General features: G+C 39.7%; 1 protein-coding gene across 4 annotated transcripts; it reads left to right on the top strand.

Annotated features, from left to right (window-relative positions):
* Nucleotides 1-166: 166 nt before the first annotated feature.
* Nucleotides 167-11587, top strand: AKAP17A (A-kinase anchoring protein 17A). 4 transcript variants are annotated; one of them, XM_020778724.3, is made up of 5 exons: nt 167-321; nt 3481-4716; nt 5755-5903; nt 7180-7420; nt 9674-11587. In XM_020778724.3, the coding sequence occupies exons 2-5, from the start codon at nt 3955-3957 to the stop codon at nt 10568-10570; spliced, it is 2049 nt and encodes a 682-aa protein (XP_020634383.3). In that variant the 5' UTR covers nt 167-321; nt 3481-3954; the 3' UTR covers nt 10571-11587. The 4 variants fall into 4 exon arrangements, with proteins under 4 accessions (XP_020634383.3, XP_078246480.1, XP_078246481.1 ...); XM_078390354.1 differs by lacking the exon at nt 167-321 and adding an exon at nt 340-426; XM_078390355.1 differs by lacking the exon at nt 167-321 and adding an exon at nt 826-870.
* Nucleotides 11588-18760: the final 7173 nt, after the last annotated feature.

Below are 18760 nucleotides of genomic sequence, written 5' to 3' on the forward strand. Positions count from 1 at the left end.
AGAAACATACAGTACATCTATCTCAGGGTATCATGCAATTTCTTCCCTCCGTCAACTGTGTGAAGGAGCGTATACATCTGCATTCCTAGGTCTATGGGTCCGCCCACCTCATCCGGGTGCCCCGTAAGTTGCTTCCTCTTCCTGGCGAGAAAGCGGAAGTTCTTTTGTTTTGGTGGCGCTGGGCATTGTGGGAAGGCCGGTCTCCTCCGCGCGCCTTAGCTTGGAGGTGAAAGAGGCCTGAAAGGAAGCGAAGAGGCGCTGCTGGCAACGGAGGGGGGGCTGCCTCCTCCTCCTCTTCCTTCGCTTTCATTACTCGGGCAGGTAACCGGGAAGCGGGGCCACGGCGGACCGGGTGCGCGTCCTCCTCTCCTCTCTCTCCCCCCTTTGGTTTTCATCGGCTGGGCGTCCTGCAATGTGGCAGAACGAGTATGTGTGAACGCCTGTGTCTTATCTGCGGCTCCCCCCTCGTGCGTAGGATGTTGCTCTGACTCTGGGGGCAGGGGTGCGGCTGTGACACAGCATCATCATCATCATCATCTGAGTTTTTCAGAGCTGGAAGGGACCCTCTGGACCATCGAGTCCAGCCTTTGTCGAGGCGGCTCAGTGGGGAATCGAACTCCCAGCCTCCGCACCCAGAGACCAAAGCTACTGAGCTATCTGTGTCTTCTCCCCCCTTTTACTTTCCCGAGAAATTGAAACCATTTGTCACCGAGCCCCTCCTTTTCTTCTCTCCCCCCCAAAAAAAATTAGGAGCCTCTAATTAGTAAGAGACACCTCCACCCCCATCAGGGCTTCATCTGTTGTGCTTTTTCTTCCCCAGGCTCACGAGGCTGCTTTCCTTGTGGTGGGGAAGAAGGTTGGCAGTGATTGGTAGGTCGATTTGCATAGCCCATGAAGAGGCTCCAGTTTTTCACCTTTTTTAACAGTACTTTTTTAAAAGAAGTTCTAAATGTAATCTCATAGATCCTCATCCTTTTAGGACTACAGAGCTGGAAGGGACCCTATGGATCATTGAGTCCATCTCCTCTCAAGGAGGCGTAGTGTGGAATTGAACTCCCAACCTCTGGCTCCCCAGCCAGAGACCTAAACCACTGAGCTGTTTGTTGTTCTGATTGTCATATATTCTTGTAGCAGCCTTTATGTATCTAGCTTGTGTGGATTGGCTTTTGAGGTTCTAAAGGGCAAATTAGGTCAGGCAAAAGGAAAGTCTGTTCTTGAAGAACAATTAATATTTATGGTATACTTGTGTTTTTCTTCTTTGTGGACAGCTGATAAGGTTTCTTCTTTCTTCCCTCATTATCCCCGTTTTGTTTTCAGTCCTGTAAAGTAGGGTTGATTGAGAGTGTGTGACTGCTTTAATGGCTCATTGGGCTTTTGAACATCTGTTATTTGGTTTTATGTCAGCACTGATAACTACACCATGCTGAGTGCCATGCATATGAACTGCTACATAGTTCAGTGGTCAGGAGTTCATTTCCCCACTGTGCCTCCTTGACAGGGGCTGGACTCCATAGGGCCCCTTGCATCACTGCATTTCTTTGATTAGGATTATTTTATTCTCAGTTTCTTCAGATTTTTCGTAGCCTCTTTAACATCAGTCTGCTTGTAGAAAATACTTTTAAGTTTCTTACTATAGATTTTGTCATTTCTTTTTCTTCTCAGTTATCTTTGATGAACGTGTCAGCATCAAAGCTGGGAGCTAAATGGAAACAGTTGTCACTTTCTGTCCTGCTTCTGAACTCCCCAGAGGCATCTGGCAGGCCACTGTTTGAAACAAACTGCTTGGCCAGATGGACAGTTTGCCTTATTTTATTTCTATATTCCACATTGTGCTTTTTTTCTTTTGGAAAAAAGAGCTGTAACAATAGAAGAAAATAAGCAATAGTCTAGTGTAACTTAGATCAGGTTGTGACTGAATTGTGCACTGCATTGCTTGAGCAATGGCAAAAGAAATATTTAAGTTTGTCACCTTTTGACTTAGTGCATAATGGACAGTTAAGATACTCACAGTTTCTGTGGGAAAATTATCTAGAGTCTCTGAGACTGGTGTATCCACAGTGTAGTCTTGTGTCTAGTTGTCCAACTTCATCAGTAAAAATGAAGATGAAACAATAGCCAGCATGTAGTGTTCAATGTGTATCTTGTTCACTTATTTAATCCCACCTTTCTGGTGTGGAATGACAAAACAATGTGATATGTTATGCATTTGCAAACTAGCTTACAGTGGACCCTCGACTTACAGACTTTTCGAGTTACAGACTTCTCTGGCTGCAAAATTTAGGTTCGACTTGCAGCCAGAGAATTGACTTACAGTCCAGAAAAAAACCCAACATGGAACAAAAACGGCCGTTTACAGATTAATCGGTTTTCAATGCATTGTAGATCAATGGCGACTCAACCTACAGACTTTTCGACCTGCAGCCACCATTCCAATACGGATTAATTCCGTAAGTAGAGGGTCCACTGTATTTCTTTTTTTGAGTTCCATCCAGAAGCACACCTGTGTTTTTTCTCAAACAAGTTTTAGAATGTACTGTTTTGCCTTTCCAAAAATGATGGATGATGTCTGCAATAAGAGATTTAGTATGAGTAGTGTGTTTATTGTGTATATTTTGATGCATCAAAATTATGGATTGTTGGCAACAGTAGTTCGTGTTGTACTCTAGTCATTATTTATATCATGTTTTTAGTTTTTCAAAGAACTATACAATCTTTAGTGTGTTTGCATCTGATATGCTATAGGATAGAAAAATTTTAGTCAGATTTTTCAAAAGGCAAAATATACTTGAGATAATACGTTTTAGTGGCACTTTTAAAAACATGCAGTTAATTTATGGATCATTTTTGTTGTGGCTGTAATGTAGTGTGCAGTTCTGCTCACAAAAGGTTTTGCAAATTAGTAACCAAGATGAGTGAGTGCCAGCTGAGACCATGCTAAGTCCATACCTCTTGAATTTAGGAAGTTTGAATTAATTTAGGACAAGACTTAATTCATGCCAGCATATTGGTCTGCAGGATCTGAAGAACTCAGCTCCTGTGGGCTTCTGACCTTTCTCAACCCTTTCTGTGGCCAGACTTTTAATTGGCCAGCAGAAGTGATTTCTGTGAGCTTAAAGCAGTTTCTGCTATATGAAGACACTTCTGCCTGTTCAGTCAGTACATATTTGAGGACCTGCAGGCTATTTATTGATCATGCAATACAAATATGTTATGTAAATGCTGTTATTGCAAATGTAGCTTAAATTCCAAGGTCATGATCTATGCGCATTTGCTTAGAAATAAATTCCATTAAGCAAAGCAGGGTTTGTTTTTGAGTTAATAAACATAAATTTGTTCTGTAAATTATATTACACTTACTTAGGCGCCTAGATGTTCACACAGTTTAATTATTATTATTTTTTTGGACAAACAGTGTCGTGTCTGCCTTGATGGAATTAAATTATGCAAAAGTCTAATATATTTACTTTTTTTTCCACACAGAACTGTATTTTTCCTGATTTCTGCAAAGCCTGGAATTCCTCTTGTGGTTGTAATGCATGATAGGATCTGCAGCCAGTTTAAACAGCACTTTCAGAAGACAGTTTCTCCTCCTAAATCTTTAATTTCTTCTCTATTAACGAAGTCTTCACTCTTAGTACTCTTTTCACAATTGTATAATTTATTTGCAAACACAAATCACTGAACTATCCAGCGGTTCTCCTTAATTTTCTTCACTGCAGCTGGAGTGTACAAGTACAGAGTGGCCAGGAACACCAGCTTTTTTGTTTACTTCCTTGTTGACGCATTTTAACAGGCCTTGGAACAGAAAAGACTTGTTCAAAATCCTTGAATGCTTTTTTAAGGAAACGAATAAAATGACCATCGATTCAAAGAAAGGAATCACTTTTTCTCATTGTTTGCAAGGCACATAAACATACAATCTTCTCTTGCAAGCTTTATTCCCTTTTTGTAGCCATGGCAGCTGCCACAATAGTACATGATACTTCTGAAGCTGTAGACCTCTGTGCTCCGTATGGGTTATACCTTAAGCCCATTACAAAAATGACAATCAGTGTGGCACTTCCTCAGTTAAAGCAGCCTGGGAAGTCCATTTCTAACTGGGAGGTGATGGAAAGGCTCAAAGGAATGGTGCAGACCCATCAGTTCTCAACGTTACGAATTTCCAAAAGCACCATGGACTTCATTCGCTTTGAAGGAGAGGTGGAAAATAAGAGTCTGGTTAAATCCTTCCTTGCATGCCTGGATGGCAAAACTATTAAACTTAGTGGCTTTTCAGACATTTTAAAAGTGCGTGCTGCAGAATACAAAATTGATTTTCCCACAAGACATGACTGGGATTCCTTTTTTCGTGATGCAAAGGATATGAATGAAACTCTGCCGGGGGAAAGGCCAGATACTATTCATTTGGAAGGCTTACCGTGTAAATGGTTTGCCTTGAAAGACTCCGGCTCAGAAAAACCAAGTGAAGAAGTGCTTATCAAGGTGTTCAGCAAATTTGGGGAAATACGTAATGTGGACATACCCATGTTGGACCCATACAGAGAAGAAATGACTGGGCGAAACTTTCATACGTTCAGTTTTGGAGGCCACTTGAATTTTGAAGCTTATGTTCAGTATGAGGAATATGCAGGTTTCATCAAGGCTATGAATGCTTTGCGAGGGATGAAGCTGATGTACAAAGGCGAAGATGGCAAAGCAGTGGCTTGTAATTTAAAGGTAGGTTACCACTGAGTTTTTGGTATATATTTTTAAAATGCTGCATGCTCTTTTTCTGTATGGTTTAAAGAAGTGGTTCTGAATTGCCCATTTCAAGCAAACTTCTACTGTCAGACGCCTGTTTGTTCGGGGTGGGGGCATAGTAGAAGCTTTTTTCCTTGTAATATCTCATTTGACTCTGTTGGAAGTATTTATTTTAAATGTTTGTGTATCACTTTTTCACAGTTAATTCATATGGCATCATAAGTCACAGTAAATACCCTGTTTCCCTGAAAATAAGAACCTGAAAATAAGCCCTAGTCTGATTTTTCAGGATGCTCGTAATAAGCCCTACCCCAAAAATAAGCCCTAGTTAAGTGAAACCCCGCCTTCCACCATTGTGCAGCAACCAGAAGATGACATGACTGTATTTGAATAAATATAGATGGTTGTACATTTAAAAAATCCCCTGAAAATCCCTAGTGCCTTTTTTCAACAAAAATTAAGACCCTGTCTTATTTTCGGGGAAACATGGTAGAAATGAGGGAAATGTACTTTAATCCAGTTCAAACTACAATATAGATTTTCAGTCCATAAGAAGTTCCAAAATATAACTCCCAGCTATTACTGCCAATGCATCCTGTGATTCTTAAAGAAATAAATGGGGAAGAGCCTATTTTTAAAGAAAGAAAAGCAAAAAGAGGATGATGGCAGGTTTAAAAAGACGATGGTGATCACTGAAGTTTTTCAGTTGTTTTCCCTAATCAGTATATAATTTATTGAGTAATGTATAAATTAGAATATGTTGATAGATATCTGAGGATAATTCATTGGTTTTTTTATTTGGATTAATTATGGGGAAGGGACATACACTTTAACAAGAGTCAGTGCAATTCTGGAAGTGGATTGGGGCTCCACAAAAGGGGGGAAATGACTGCAGCTCCCAAACAATCGCAGTGGGAGGGACACGTTTTTGTACAGCATAATTTTTTGAAAAATTGAGGCAATTCCACTGATCAATGGGTTCAAAGACTTTTTTTTCTCCTGTCTCTATGAAAGGTGTCATTTGATTCAACAAAACACCTGAGTGATGCTTCAATTAAGAAACGTCAGCTTGAAAGGCAGAAGCTTCAAGAGCTGGAAAAGCAAAGAGAAGAACAAAAACGCAAAGAAAAAGAAGCAGAGGAAAGACAAAAAGAAGAGGAAAGGTAGCTCTTGCTTCTTCATAGGAGCTGTTAAGCTTTTTTTTCCCAGCTTTTCTATGCTTGCAAAATGTAGTATATTAGTCTGTCTTGTATATCTAAGGAAAATGGTCTTCCAAATCTATTTGGGCCTTTTAAATGAATTTGTATCACTGGACTTTATGAACAAGCACATTTTAAAGAGCTATGTACTGGCCAGTAAAATGGGAACTTATCATTCTGTGTATATTCTGACTATTCCTTTTATCAGGTAGAAAGCACAGTGAAATACTGTTGGTATTTGCTTTTGATGATAAAATAAATATTGGCAAACCAGCAGTTTGTGAGCAAGGCCTTTCCATATATAGCTAGCATGTAAAAACTGCCCTGTCATAGGTAGCTAGATATCTGTTAATAATATATTTAAGAAAGATGCTGGAAAGCTTCTTTATGTCTGTGAGCAACCTGCCTGAGATGGCTGTAGCTTGTAATCTTCTTATTAGTGTTGTGCTCCTGTAAGTGGCATTTAGTAAATGCCATTTAGTAAATTTCTTGTGCTGTCTTAATTGTCAAACTACTAGTACTATTATACACAAGATGCTTAAAACAGTAATTTTGATATAACTGTTGTTGGGATGCTGGTTGAGAGGTGATCAATACAAAAAGAAAATTTTGGCCGCTGTTTTAGGCTGTTTTATTCATGTCAGTTTTCTTTAACAGGAGTTCAGCTATTTCATCACAGAACTGTTACGTTCAATATTCTTTGCACGTTAGTTAAAATGCAAATTAATGGTTTTGCTTACAAAAAAACTGATCCAGACATATTGCTTCTGACAATGTATCTTGGAAGATAATGCTGTTTGGTACACTAATTTAATTTTTATGTGAAACAGAATGCATGAGCTCTTTTATCCATGGTTTAGCAAAGATGCCAATCCATGTTTTCCACATTTTTAGTGTAGCTTTTCAGGATAATATTCATATACTGGACAAAAAATAAGGTTATGGATTGTAATGGATTTGTCATCTTGTGTTTCACCTTTATATATTTTATTCACAGTTGCTAGAAGTTCTATGTTACGTTTTTGTTTAGTGCTGGAGAAATACTGCTTTCTGTCCAAGGTGGCTTGGTTCCCTACTTTCCAGTATATTTTGGAAGGTTGCTGCCTTAATTGATATTATTGAGGCTTAGTCTTCAAATAAGGGTGGTCTGCTATTTGAATGTGAAGCTGTTACTGGCAGTTAATTTAATATCAACTTTTGACATTATTGCAATTGAGATTGATGTAATGTGCTTTCTTAGGAAACAGAAGGAATTTGAGGAATTAGAAAGAGAGAGAAAGAGAGAAGAGAAACTGCGGAAGAGGGAGCAGAAACAAAAGGATCGTGAAATGCGTAAAAACAAGAAAAAACTTGAAAAAATTCAAGCTGAAGAACAAAAAAAGTTGCAAGAAAAAATAAAACTAGAGGAGAGGAAACTTCTATTAGCTCAGAGAAACCTTCAGTCCATTCGGTTGATTGCTGAACTGCTGAGCAAAGCCAAGGTAACTGATTTTAGGGAGCATATTTCTGTGGAAAAACAATTTTATTTTTAACTCCAAGTGTTAAAGGTGGGTTTTTAAAATATACTCAAGAAATTTGTAGTAGCTAACTATTATGTCTCCACAGTTCTGTAATTTGACAGTTCTGTTCTTTTTTTACTTGCTTAAATAAGTAATAGCATCATCGCTGATAAGAGTTACCAGTACTTGGGGAAAAGAGGTCATATCTATGTTCTGGTTTCATTTTGGCTGTGTCAGTATATTCTTTGCTCAGTGGGACTGTTAGAGTCAATACAGAGATTTAATATATAAACTACTTGTATTTTCCAGACCTGCCGAGAATTTTATTGTTTTCCCAGCTCAACTGCCCAAAAGCCAATCCGTATACACCCTTAATATGTCATTTCTACTACACATTTTTGCCCCGGCGTCTTTCACTGGATGTGAACAAATAATAATAATAATAATAAAACACCCAATGGCAGAATGCATTAGATTTGTGGGAACAATTTCAATCCCAGGTTTTTTTTTGTCTGTTAAAATATAAGAATTTGGTGACGTTATTTACAGCCCTTTCAGTCACAGAATGCTTATAGTTTATGTCTACTTCTGTGTTAATTTCACGACAAAACATTATGCTGGGGAACCAAAACATCCTGTCTTGATCATGAGAATTAAAGTCAGTTCAGATACCTAAGCTGGTACTAGATGTTGTTCTTTGAGTCTTAGTAGGTAGTAGATGATGAGACGGGTGACATTTACATTATTCCAGCTTCACTGGTTTTTAAGGCATTTCCTGATAATAATTATTTGTTGTCAACTTGCTTGTAATTTATGGTGTCCTTCCCAGGATTTTCTAATTATAAATTACTAAGAAAGGACTTGCCACCTCCTCCTTCTAATGACACTCTGGGACCATGCAGCATATACAAGGCTGCACTGGTGGCGAGGCACATAACCTCATGTACCTTTGCCCTTAGCTGGGCTGCATAGTAGGGTTTTGAGCTTCTGACCCTTTGCTCCAGAGCCAGGCTTCCTAACCCACTGAGCTATACAAGCTCAAATAATTGTATTCCATCAATTTGAATGTGACTCACTGTAACTGGCACAGGCTTTTTAGGTATGAAGCAGTCAGAATGGAATGTAGTGGTGGCACTCTGGAACTAAGCAGAAAAGATTAAGAAAAGTTAAGAAAAGATTGGTTGTTGTGGGTTTTTCGGGCTCTTTGGCCGTGTTCTGAAGATTGTTCTTCCTAACATTGCGCCAGTCTCTGTGGTCGGCATTTTTAGAGAACAGCACTCTAAGAAAAGGTGTTTTAAGTATGTCAACTGGCTTGTCCTTCTGGATAACACAAAAGTAACTATTTTGGCATTGGCATTATTAAATTTAGTTTATTTCTAAGATCTGGTTGATAAGTATATACAAGTGTGTGTTCAGATAGTGGCTGAAATCCTGTTCAGTAAGTTATGCTGTGTAAGACTGATGACATCATTTGCCTTGTTAATTTTTCAGAAATAAAACTGTCCACTGTGAAGGTCACAATGCTCCCACAGGATACCATTTGGGACCTGCAGGATGGAAGGGAGACTTTAATTTCCAGTAGTAAAGCCATCCTAGCTATGATTTTGGAAATTGACAACTTACCCTGTGCTGTGGCCCCCAATGGCTTCCTCACAGTGAAAGAGATTCCATAGGAGCTTCAGGACCTTTGGGGGCGGAATCAGATATTGCCATCAGAAATTGCCATCACTGAGGATGATCAGTGTAGCTGCACAAACAGGATTTCAGCCATTGAGCAACATATATGGTTTGGGACCTAATTATTTGAAGAACTGCTTCTATCCTGTATCTTACTTAGTCATTAAAACCTGTTGGGAAAGCTCCTCCATGTTCCACCTGCATAGAAATGCAGGAGAAGGTTTTTTTAGCTGTGGCATCCTAGCTGTGGAATGCCTTCTCCTTGAAGACCTGACCGGCACAGACATTGTCTTTATTTTGAAGCCTCACTGTTCCCCAGTGTTAAGAATCTAGTGAGATTGTGGATTGGTTTCCATCTTTTAGTGTCATGGTTTTTGCTTTCGTTGAATTGCTAATTTTTTGTCCCCCCAGTTTCAGTTTCCCTGCCCTGTAGAGTGTTTTTCCCCCTGAAATTCTGGCCATTTTAGCAGTTCTCTTAAGTAAGACTTCATTGTAGGATAAACATTTTCATATAGTTGCAAGAATTGAGTAAATCTCCTCTTCCCTCAATGTTTGTAGGCAATAAAGCTTCTGGAGCAGGAGCACAACAAGGAAAAAGTCCGCCTTCAACAATTGGAAGAAAGAAGAAAGCTGCAAGAAGCTGAACTCCGTCGTGTTGAGGAGGAGAAAGAGAGAGCTCTTGAATTGCAAAGAAAAGAGAGAGAATTGAGAGAGAAGCTGTTATGCAATCTCTTAAATAAAAAAATGGAAGCAACTCATCTGAAAAAAATTGAACCTATTGTACTGCAGACTATCCCTTTGAAACCTCCAGGAGGTGTTCATCCTTATGTCATATCTACCTCGCCTCAGTCCACCTTGGCAAAACCAAGTCACCTCTGTCAAAGCAGCACAATAGCTAGTGAGACTCTAGGTTCTCAGCCAAAGTATTTAAATGGGAGCCTTCATGAGGAAGTTCTGATTAAAGACCCTAAAATTACTATCAGTAACAAGGGTACAATTTCTGGTGAAAGTGGTTCAGGTGTGCTTTCGTGCATCCCTGCAAATCAACAACACAAGAGTCCTCCAAACCATGAGCAGAACTGCCACAGGAAGGATTTGTTGTCTGAACCAGGCAAATGCAACAGAGAGCCAAGCAAGGGAAAAAGTCACACCTACAGAGACACGCAGAACCATCATAATAAAGATAAAGCTGAAAAAAGCAGGCACAGAAGAGACTGGAGTAGCGATGATGAAAAAGGAAAAAAAGAAAGGCGCCTCCATAAAAAATATTCTACCAAGAGTAGCAGTACTCCCCAGAGGAGTTCAAGTCGAGAACATGCACGCCATAGACGGTCCTTTAGTACTGACAGAGAGCGAGATAGAAGGGGAAGCAGCCATGGTCATAAAAGCACGGGCAGGAAGCAGAAACACCAGAAGAGATCTCTGAGCAGCCAAAGAAACTCTTGGAGTAGGTAATAGAGGACTCTTGAGTTCCATAAGGGCTATCTAACAAATGGAGGAGAGTGGATCTGTCTTTCTGCCCAGGGAGAGGTGGGGCGAGCTGATGGGGAATTTTACTTGAATGTGGTTTGTGGAGTCAAGAAACATATACCCACAGTCTCCCAGGCTCTTTTCTTAACCTTTTTCTGTCATCTCTGTGTTGGTTTACTTATAGTACCAGAAATTTTGATCATTTTTGTGCTCACATCTTTCCCTGTAATAACTAGCCTAGTTAGGTGTACATAATTTTTTACACACACACACACACACACACACACACACACACACACACACACACACACACACACACACACACACACACACACACACACACACACACACACACACACACACACACACACACACACACACACACACACACACACACACTTTCATAGGAAATGTAAGCTTGACAAGTAGCTTCATACTTGATTCGTAGGAACTCAATAATTCCATGCAGGGTTTTCTTGCTATTTGAATTGGTGCTAGATGCAACCATATGTTTCTACAGTGCTGTGATGCTGCCTTTGCTATTTTTGACAATTGCATTCTTGATAAGACTTCAACAGGGCTTGAATAGTCATGATGTTTGCTCAGTTACATGTTTCAGAGTTCTGTTCCATTTCAAGGAAAATATGTTAGGAATTTGGAGCATCCGAAGAGGCTGCTGTTGAATTCATATTTGACTTGTGAAAATTGTTGGCTGTTCTTTACATGCAGCAGGTAGCTCTGTTTTTCAGAGGGACTTTTTTGAGTTACTTTTATGTGAAATGTTAAAGTTCAGAGTTCAGTTTTCTCTTTTTGTAACATCTTTGCTTCTGGGAATGGAGCTCAGGAATTCTTCTCCAAATATTACATCAATGCAAACCTGCTTTCTGTAAAAATAAATCCAGCTAATGATAAAACCACAGAAGCCATTGCCAGTGTATTCAAACTGTTTCATGTTTTGGTACATTAAAGATCTGTCTATATATATTTTTTAAAAAAACTAAATCTGTTTCATTTTGTTTGAAATTACTGATTGTTCAGATTGCTTAATGTGAAGTGGGCCTATTTTAATATCTTTCACCATATGAGAAAACATTGATTTTAAAAAAAATCATCTGCTGTTTCCTGTAGCTTTTGTCAGGGTCAGAAATGAACAAGCATATCTTGTATTGTTGAAGAGTCAGGGTCAGAAATGAACAAGCATATCTTGTATTGTTGAAGAGTGTCTGTTCTTTTTCTCCTTAATGAAAATGGGACATACAGGTCACAATTGACATACAGTTAAAAATAATCTTTGTGGGTTTTTTTTTTTCAATCATGCCTTGAGACTATTCTGCATAATCACTTCCTGTAGGTTTGTAAATTCAATATAGATGCTTCTTTTGAAACAAGATCTCGCCTAAAATACAGAGGCAAAGGTTGTCAAGTATGCAATGCCCCAATCTTTTAAGGTCTGTGAAATCTGATGCTTTGCAGAGGTCAGAATTTAAAATGCCTAAAACAGTTTACCGCTGCTACACATTGCTATCTAGTGTTTCTTTCCCAAGACATTTAACACAGACATGTTTAGTGCTGCACATGAAAAAGCCTTGACCCTTGCTTTTCAGTGGTACACGGGTGGCTGGAGGAAGCAGGAGCCTGGGAAAGTCCTCAGTCTCATTCGTAGTTTGCATTTGCAACATGCTCCAAAGTACCAGGCTCCTCAATTTAAACTATTAATAAAGTGTACCCTACAGCTTTTTGTCAACTTTTCTGGTAATGCTCTTGTTTCAGATAATACGGTATGTGCATATGCATTTCTTAAAATGGCTAAAAGATAAAAAGTTACTAGCAGCATTCTTTACACTGTCCTTTTTTGTGTGCTACAAATATAAACAGTTTTAAAGTTTTTTTTCCAGTGGGGGGACAGTCATTACTAAACTGGTGGCTTTTCAGAAATTTGAACCTTGAAGAAATAATTTACTGTTATGCGGTATAAAGACTTCCGCCTTTTTCCCTTCTCCATTTCTGGCTTTAAAATAAAGGTTTCTATTAATGCAAACGTATCATCTGTGGCTTCCTAGCTTTTAATGCAGATTGAGCCTGATTTCGTAGAAGAGTCAGCATATTTGTTACTTTCACACAGCTGAAGATAAAGGAATAACACTGGTTCTTCCTGAAGCAATCGTAACGTACAGTATCCTATCCTGACTGTAGGAAGGAAATTTCTTAAGACAAAGGAGACATGGTTACAAGTTAAGACCTACACAGTCCACCACAAAGTGCAAGTCCACAACGTGGCCTAACCAGATGCAGTTTTGTATGGCACACTTGCTTATAAAATGACACTAGGGGTGAAAGACATTTCTGCAAATAAAAATAAGAGTTGTTGCCATTGGAGAAAAACAGGATGCTTCTGTCAATCAGACCACCCATTACCTGCATTTGCATCACTCTTTGTAAGAGCTTTTTCTGATGAAAAATGCAGAAGAAAGGTTGCAGTGGGAGATTAAGATCGAAAGTAGGCTAGCAGTGATGCGTTTGTGAGGTCCTGAAAATACTTAAGAGACTATTTTGTTGATCTTGATTGTAGTTGTCATACTTCAGTTTTCTCCTTTCCTTCCAAATACATTGGCTGGAATCTACTCTGGATTTGTGCTAATGTTAAGTGCAGTTGCATACATTATGGCAGTGGATTGGTCATCTGCCACTTAAATGTTTGGTTGCACACCAAGTTGTATGATTGGCACTTTGATATGGGAATGCAAACAGCAGCTTGTGAATTGATGACAATTCACTATCAGTTTAGACAGTACTGTATTTTTCACAAAAGGAGAAAGCAGGAATCAAAGCCATCCTGCAGCACTTTGATCCTTTTTACCCTACATTTGCTAAGCCCCACTTAAGATTTCTTAATTTTGGGTTAGAAAAGTGGGGGCGTCTTATACATGGGGGCATCTTATACACGGAAAAATACGGTAAGTTTTCAGAGTGGTAGCCATGTTAGTTTTCTTGAACAAGAAGAACAAAACAAAAGCAAAAAAAGACATTTGGTACCTTAAAGACTAACTGCTATATTTTAATACAAGCTTTAGTAGAACGTGCACTTCGTTAGACATAAGAGTCAGAATACAGAAATTACATGGTAAAACACAGAAGGTTGTAAATAAAAGGACAATTGTGTTGCATTTCACACCTAGTAATGGTTTAAGACCAGTTTGGTTTTCAGTTACTTTGAAGCTTGATTCTATAAACAGATTCTGTCTTGGTAGATTGAAGTGATTATTAACATGTTTTCTTTCCAATAGTGGGATTTCCTCAGAAAATGTACCTGTAATGAGGCTATTAAGAGAAGCCTGTGCTTACCTTCCACTGAGGAGTCACAAAACAAAGCAATCTAAATGTTAACCTAGCTCTGACCTCAGAACATCTGTTAAGAAATCCTAACAAATTCTGACGATAAGCTAGGGCCTAGTTCATGGCAAGTGGGTGTTGAATGATTTAGATCTGTGACATTAGGTTATCTTTACTGCTTTAAAGATGACTGACCCTTAGAAGCCTATGCTTTTGGTCCGTGGTCCAGGCATAACAACATTAAATTCAAAATGACTATCACTATGATGGACTATGCAAAAGCCTTTGACTGTGTGGACCACAGTCAAAAGAAATGGGAGGGCCAGACCACCTTATCTCCTGAGAAACCTTTACGTGGGACAGGAAGCAACAGTTAGAACTGGATATGGAACAACTTATTGGTTCAAAATTGGGAAAGGAGTACGACAAGGCTGTATATTGTCCCCCTGCTTATTCAGCTTATATGCAGAATACATGCGAAAGGCTGGACTGGAGGAATCCCAAGCTGGAATCAAGATTGCCGGAAGAAATATCAACAGTCTCCAATATGCAGATGATACCACTCTGATGGCAGATAGTGAGGAGGAATTAGGAACCTTGTAATGAGGGTAAAAGAGGAGAGTGGGAAAAATGGTCTGAAGCTCAACATCAAAAAAACTAACATCATGGCCACTGGTCCCATCACCTCCTGGGAAATAGAAGGGGAAGATATGGAGGCAGTGACAGATTTTACTTTCTTGGGCTCCATGATCACTGTAGATGGAGATAGCAGCCATGAAATTGAAAGATGCCTGCTTCTTGGGAGGAATGCGATGACAAACCTTCACAGCATCCTAAAAAGCAGAGACATCACCTTGCCAACAAAAGTCCGAATAGTCAAAGCTATGGTTTTCCCTGTCGCGATGTATGGAAGTGAGAACTGGACCGTAAAGAAAACTGACCGCCAAAGAATTGATGCTTTTGAATTGTGCTGGAGGAGGCTCTTGAGTGTCCCCTGGACTGCAAGGAGAACAAACCTATCAATTCTAAAGGAAATCAACCCTGAGTGCTGACTGGAAGGACAGATCCTGAAAATGAGGCTCCAATACTTTGGCCATCTCATGAGAAGAGAAGACTCTTTGGAAAAGACCTTGCTGTTAGGAAAGTGTGAAAGCAAGAGGAGAAGGGGACGACAGAGGATGAGATGGTTGGACAGTGTCATCGAAGCTACCAGAATGAATCTGACTAAACTCCAGGAGGCAGTGGAAGATAGGAGGGCCTGGCGTGCTCTGTTCCATGGGGTCACGAAGAGTCAGACACGACTAAACGATGATGATGATGGATGAGATATATGGAGAAAGGGTACAAAAGCCAAGAAGTGAGTGCAGTGTAAATACTTAAAAATGAAGAACCAAGCTACTGTACATTGATCCAAAAGCCTACCTATTTGTTCTAAGGCCTGAACTCAGATTTTTATGTGAATACTGTATATTATTATCATCTCTTGACTTGACAACTATTATGTTTTCAAAGAAAGAAAGACTCCTGTAGGTGTAAAAGAAATATATTTTCATAATAAGTACCTTCAGGGCTTTAGGCTTGCAACATTTTGAAAGCAATCCCAGTTTTCTCCTCCTCAGGTTCTAGTAAGCATCAATAACAAAATACCATCTTTGTGCAGAGCTTGCAATGTGTCTAATTAAGTTAAACACACTGGGTTTTACAATCCTCTTCTGATGCAATCTTTGAATAAATCTTTTTAGCTGCTTATCTCAGTTATCCTCAAGAGATAGCTGCTATCTCATCTGCATTAGAAAGGTATTTATTGTATCTAGTTTTAATCAATGCTTTTCTAAATGTAGGATCTGATTTCAAAATTGCAGCTATATTTTGCTTTTTTTCCTGGAAAGATGGGGTTATTTGCCCCTATGTGTTTGTGTACATCAAGTGGGCAGTTTCCACAAGTTGGAAAGCAGTTCTCTGTCTTTAGAACATAATCTGCATAGCTCAATGGTTTAGCTCTCTTGCTGTGGAGCCAGAGTTTTGGAGTTTGATTCCCCGCTGTGCCTCCTTGACAAGGGCTGGCTGGACTTGATCCATAGGGTCCCTGCCAGCTCTGCAGTTCTATGAGTGATGGGCTGTACTTTGCCACTGCTGCCAGTTCTGCTACGGGAGATCAGCAGAGCAATGCAAAATAAGCCTTAATTCCACTTTGAAAGTGTCATTATTTTAAAGCAAGGCATATGATCTCATATGTTATTGAGAACTAGATTCACAGTCTTGAAGGCTTCCCTGACAAAATGCCTGTATTCGTGAACGAGGTGTGGAGGTGAAGGTATGTGATTTCCTTGAAACCAAAAGATGTTCCTTTAAAAATGAGAATAGTTCCCATTTGTTGCTTTTCTCCCAGATTTCAGAGGCAGAATTGGCAGTGTTGATAGGGCTTCTTTAAGCTCTTTGCTAGGCTGCAAAAACAGGTTCCACATGGCCCACCCTTGTTTATATACACCAGCCCTAAGCCACTAGAAGAACAACTAATAATGTTTACCATTTGTACAGTATTTTCATATTTCACAAGCACTTTACATGCATTATTTTGCAAAACACTTCACATGCATGCTATCCTTACAACAACCTTCTAAAGGTTATTAATACTAAGGATCTGAAGCTAAGAGAAGATGGTATGACTAAGGCAACTAAGAGTTCATGGCAAAAGGAAACTGCCCTGAGAAACGCTAGGTTTCTAGCTTAGGACCAAACTATACATGACAAATAAGTTTTAATTAGAACTGAAATTGAGTTAGGGTTCTGGAGATTAGTTAGGCCGAGCTAGGCCACAAAGTTTCCAACGTAGGCCTTTCTCCCAGGTGAGATACTTTCCGGTGTCAATATGTCAGATGTGTGATTCTGCTTTGGCTGCATCATGGGGAGAGTTCCTTTTGCCCCTTTTGGTTCCTTTTCAGAGAGAGCCAGGGTTTGCTGGAAGAAGGAACAGCAGAGAGGCGGCAGCCATTTTGGAGAGGCAGCAGCCATGTGGTCGCATCTCAAAATGGCTGCCGCCTCTCTGCTGTTCCGACAGTCAGCTGTTCAGCGCTAGAGTCAGGCTGTTCCCAGGCTAGGAGCGGGGCTCTACTCGGTCTTACTACCAGGTAAGTTACTTCGCTGGGAGAGAGGGAGGGTTTGCTAGACATGCACCCGGCGTACAAGATGACCCCCCCCACTTGGAGGCATGTTTTTCAGGGCCAAAAAGTCATCTTGTATGCCGGCAAATATGGTTGACGGTTGTAATGTGCCGTATCTTTCCATGTATAAGACTATATTTTTGTCTAAAATCTTTCAACTAAAAATTGAATGTCATCTTATACACGGATGTAAGCTGAGGAGAAAAAAACAAGTGGAGAGGAAAGCAGGGATCAAAGTGATCCTGCAGGGGTTTGATCCCTGCTTTCCCCTCCACTTGCTAAACCTTAGCAAAAGGAAAGCAGGGATCAAAGTGCTGCAGAATCGCTTTGATCCCTGCTTTCCCCTCTGCTTGCTAAGGCCCATGGGGCTTAGCAAAAGAAGGGGGGAAAGATCAAAGCAATCCCATGGCTGTATAAGGGGGGAAAGGATCAAAATGATTGTGCAGTTGTGGAGTTGCTTTGATTGCTTTCCCCCTCCTTTCTCCCTCCACAAAGGGAGAAAGCAGGGATCAAAGCCACCCTGTAGCACTTTGATCCTTTTTACCCTACATTTGCTAAGCCCCACTTAGAGTTCTTAATTTTGGGTTAGAAAAGTGGGGGGGGGGGTCTTATCGGGCTGTTCTTGAAGATGACACTGATGTAAGTGCAAGTAGAATATTTTTAGAAGGGGTAGCATATCAGGAAAAAACAAAATAAAAATAAGAAAGAAGACGATGGGATCTTTCATGGACAAATCCACTTCCTCAGTCATAAAAGTGGGATTACATAGCAAATATTTATACATTTATATATGGCCTCAAATCAGAGACTGTATTTGGACACAAGTTGTTGATGTGGCAATGACTTTTAAAACCCCTATTGATATTCAGTTCCCCTCACAGACAGCATTGTTCTGTAAACAATGACAATGATTATTTGCTAAATTAATCCCAGATTATATATCACCAATGGAGCTTGTGAGGTGGCACTCGTAGATAGTCAGGAAGTATAACTTGGAATTTCATCAGATATAATATAATATTTTACATTTTATAATGACCTACGTAAGAAACCTTGGCTTATAGAGTCCATTGAAACATGTATTAAACATGTGAAGATATTTTATCTCCGCGGTCTCTCTCTCGATTTTTGTTTTATAATTTGTAGCTGTTAGATCACTAGCAGGAACACCTTTAAGAGTCTGTATGACACAACTTCTGAATGAATTGCACTGGCTGCCAACTGTGTTTCCGGTCTGAGTTCAAGGTCTGCATGGTAACCTATAAAGCTGCTAACAGCTTGGGACCCTGGATCCTGGAGGGAGCACTTTCCCCCATATATTCCTCCGTAATCACTAAGATCTGCTGGGGATGCCTCTTTTGTGTTACTCCCATGGAGAATGGGGTAGGGCCATGTGCAATTATGGAACACTTTCCTCTTAAAAGACTCAGCTGGCACATGCCGTTAAAATATGGCTGTTCACCAAAGCTGTCAGGGATTAAAGATCATGGCTTTAATTCACTGTTAAGGTTCCTGTACTATTGTTGTTTTTAATGCATGGAGTTTTTAATGTTTTATATCATTGTTTATTGTTCTATTCTATCATGAGATCTCAAGATACAAAATGAAATATAAGTGCCCTAAATTAAATAAATAATTAAGCTATTTCAAGGGACTCCGCAAGGAAGTTTGTGGTTTGATTTCA

This window comes from Pogona vitticeps, chromosome 3 (assembly GCF_051106095.1).
Source record: "Pogona vitticeps strain Pit_001003342236 chromosome 3, PviZW2.1, whole genome shotgun sequence".
Classification (NCBI taxonomy): Eukaryota; Metazoa; Chordata; class Lepidosauria; order Squamata; family Agamidae; genus Pogona; species Pogona vitticeps.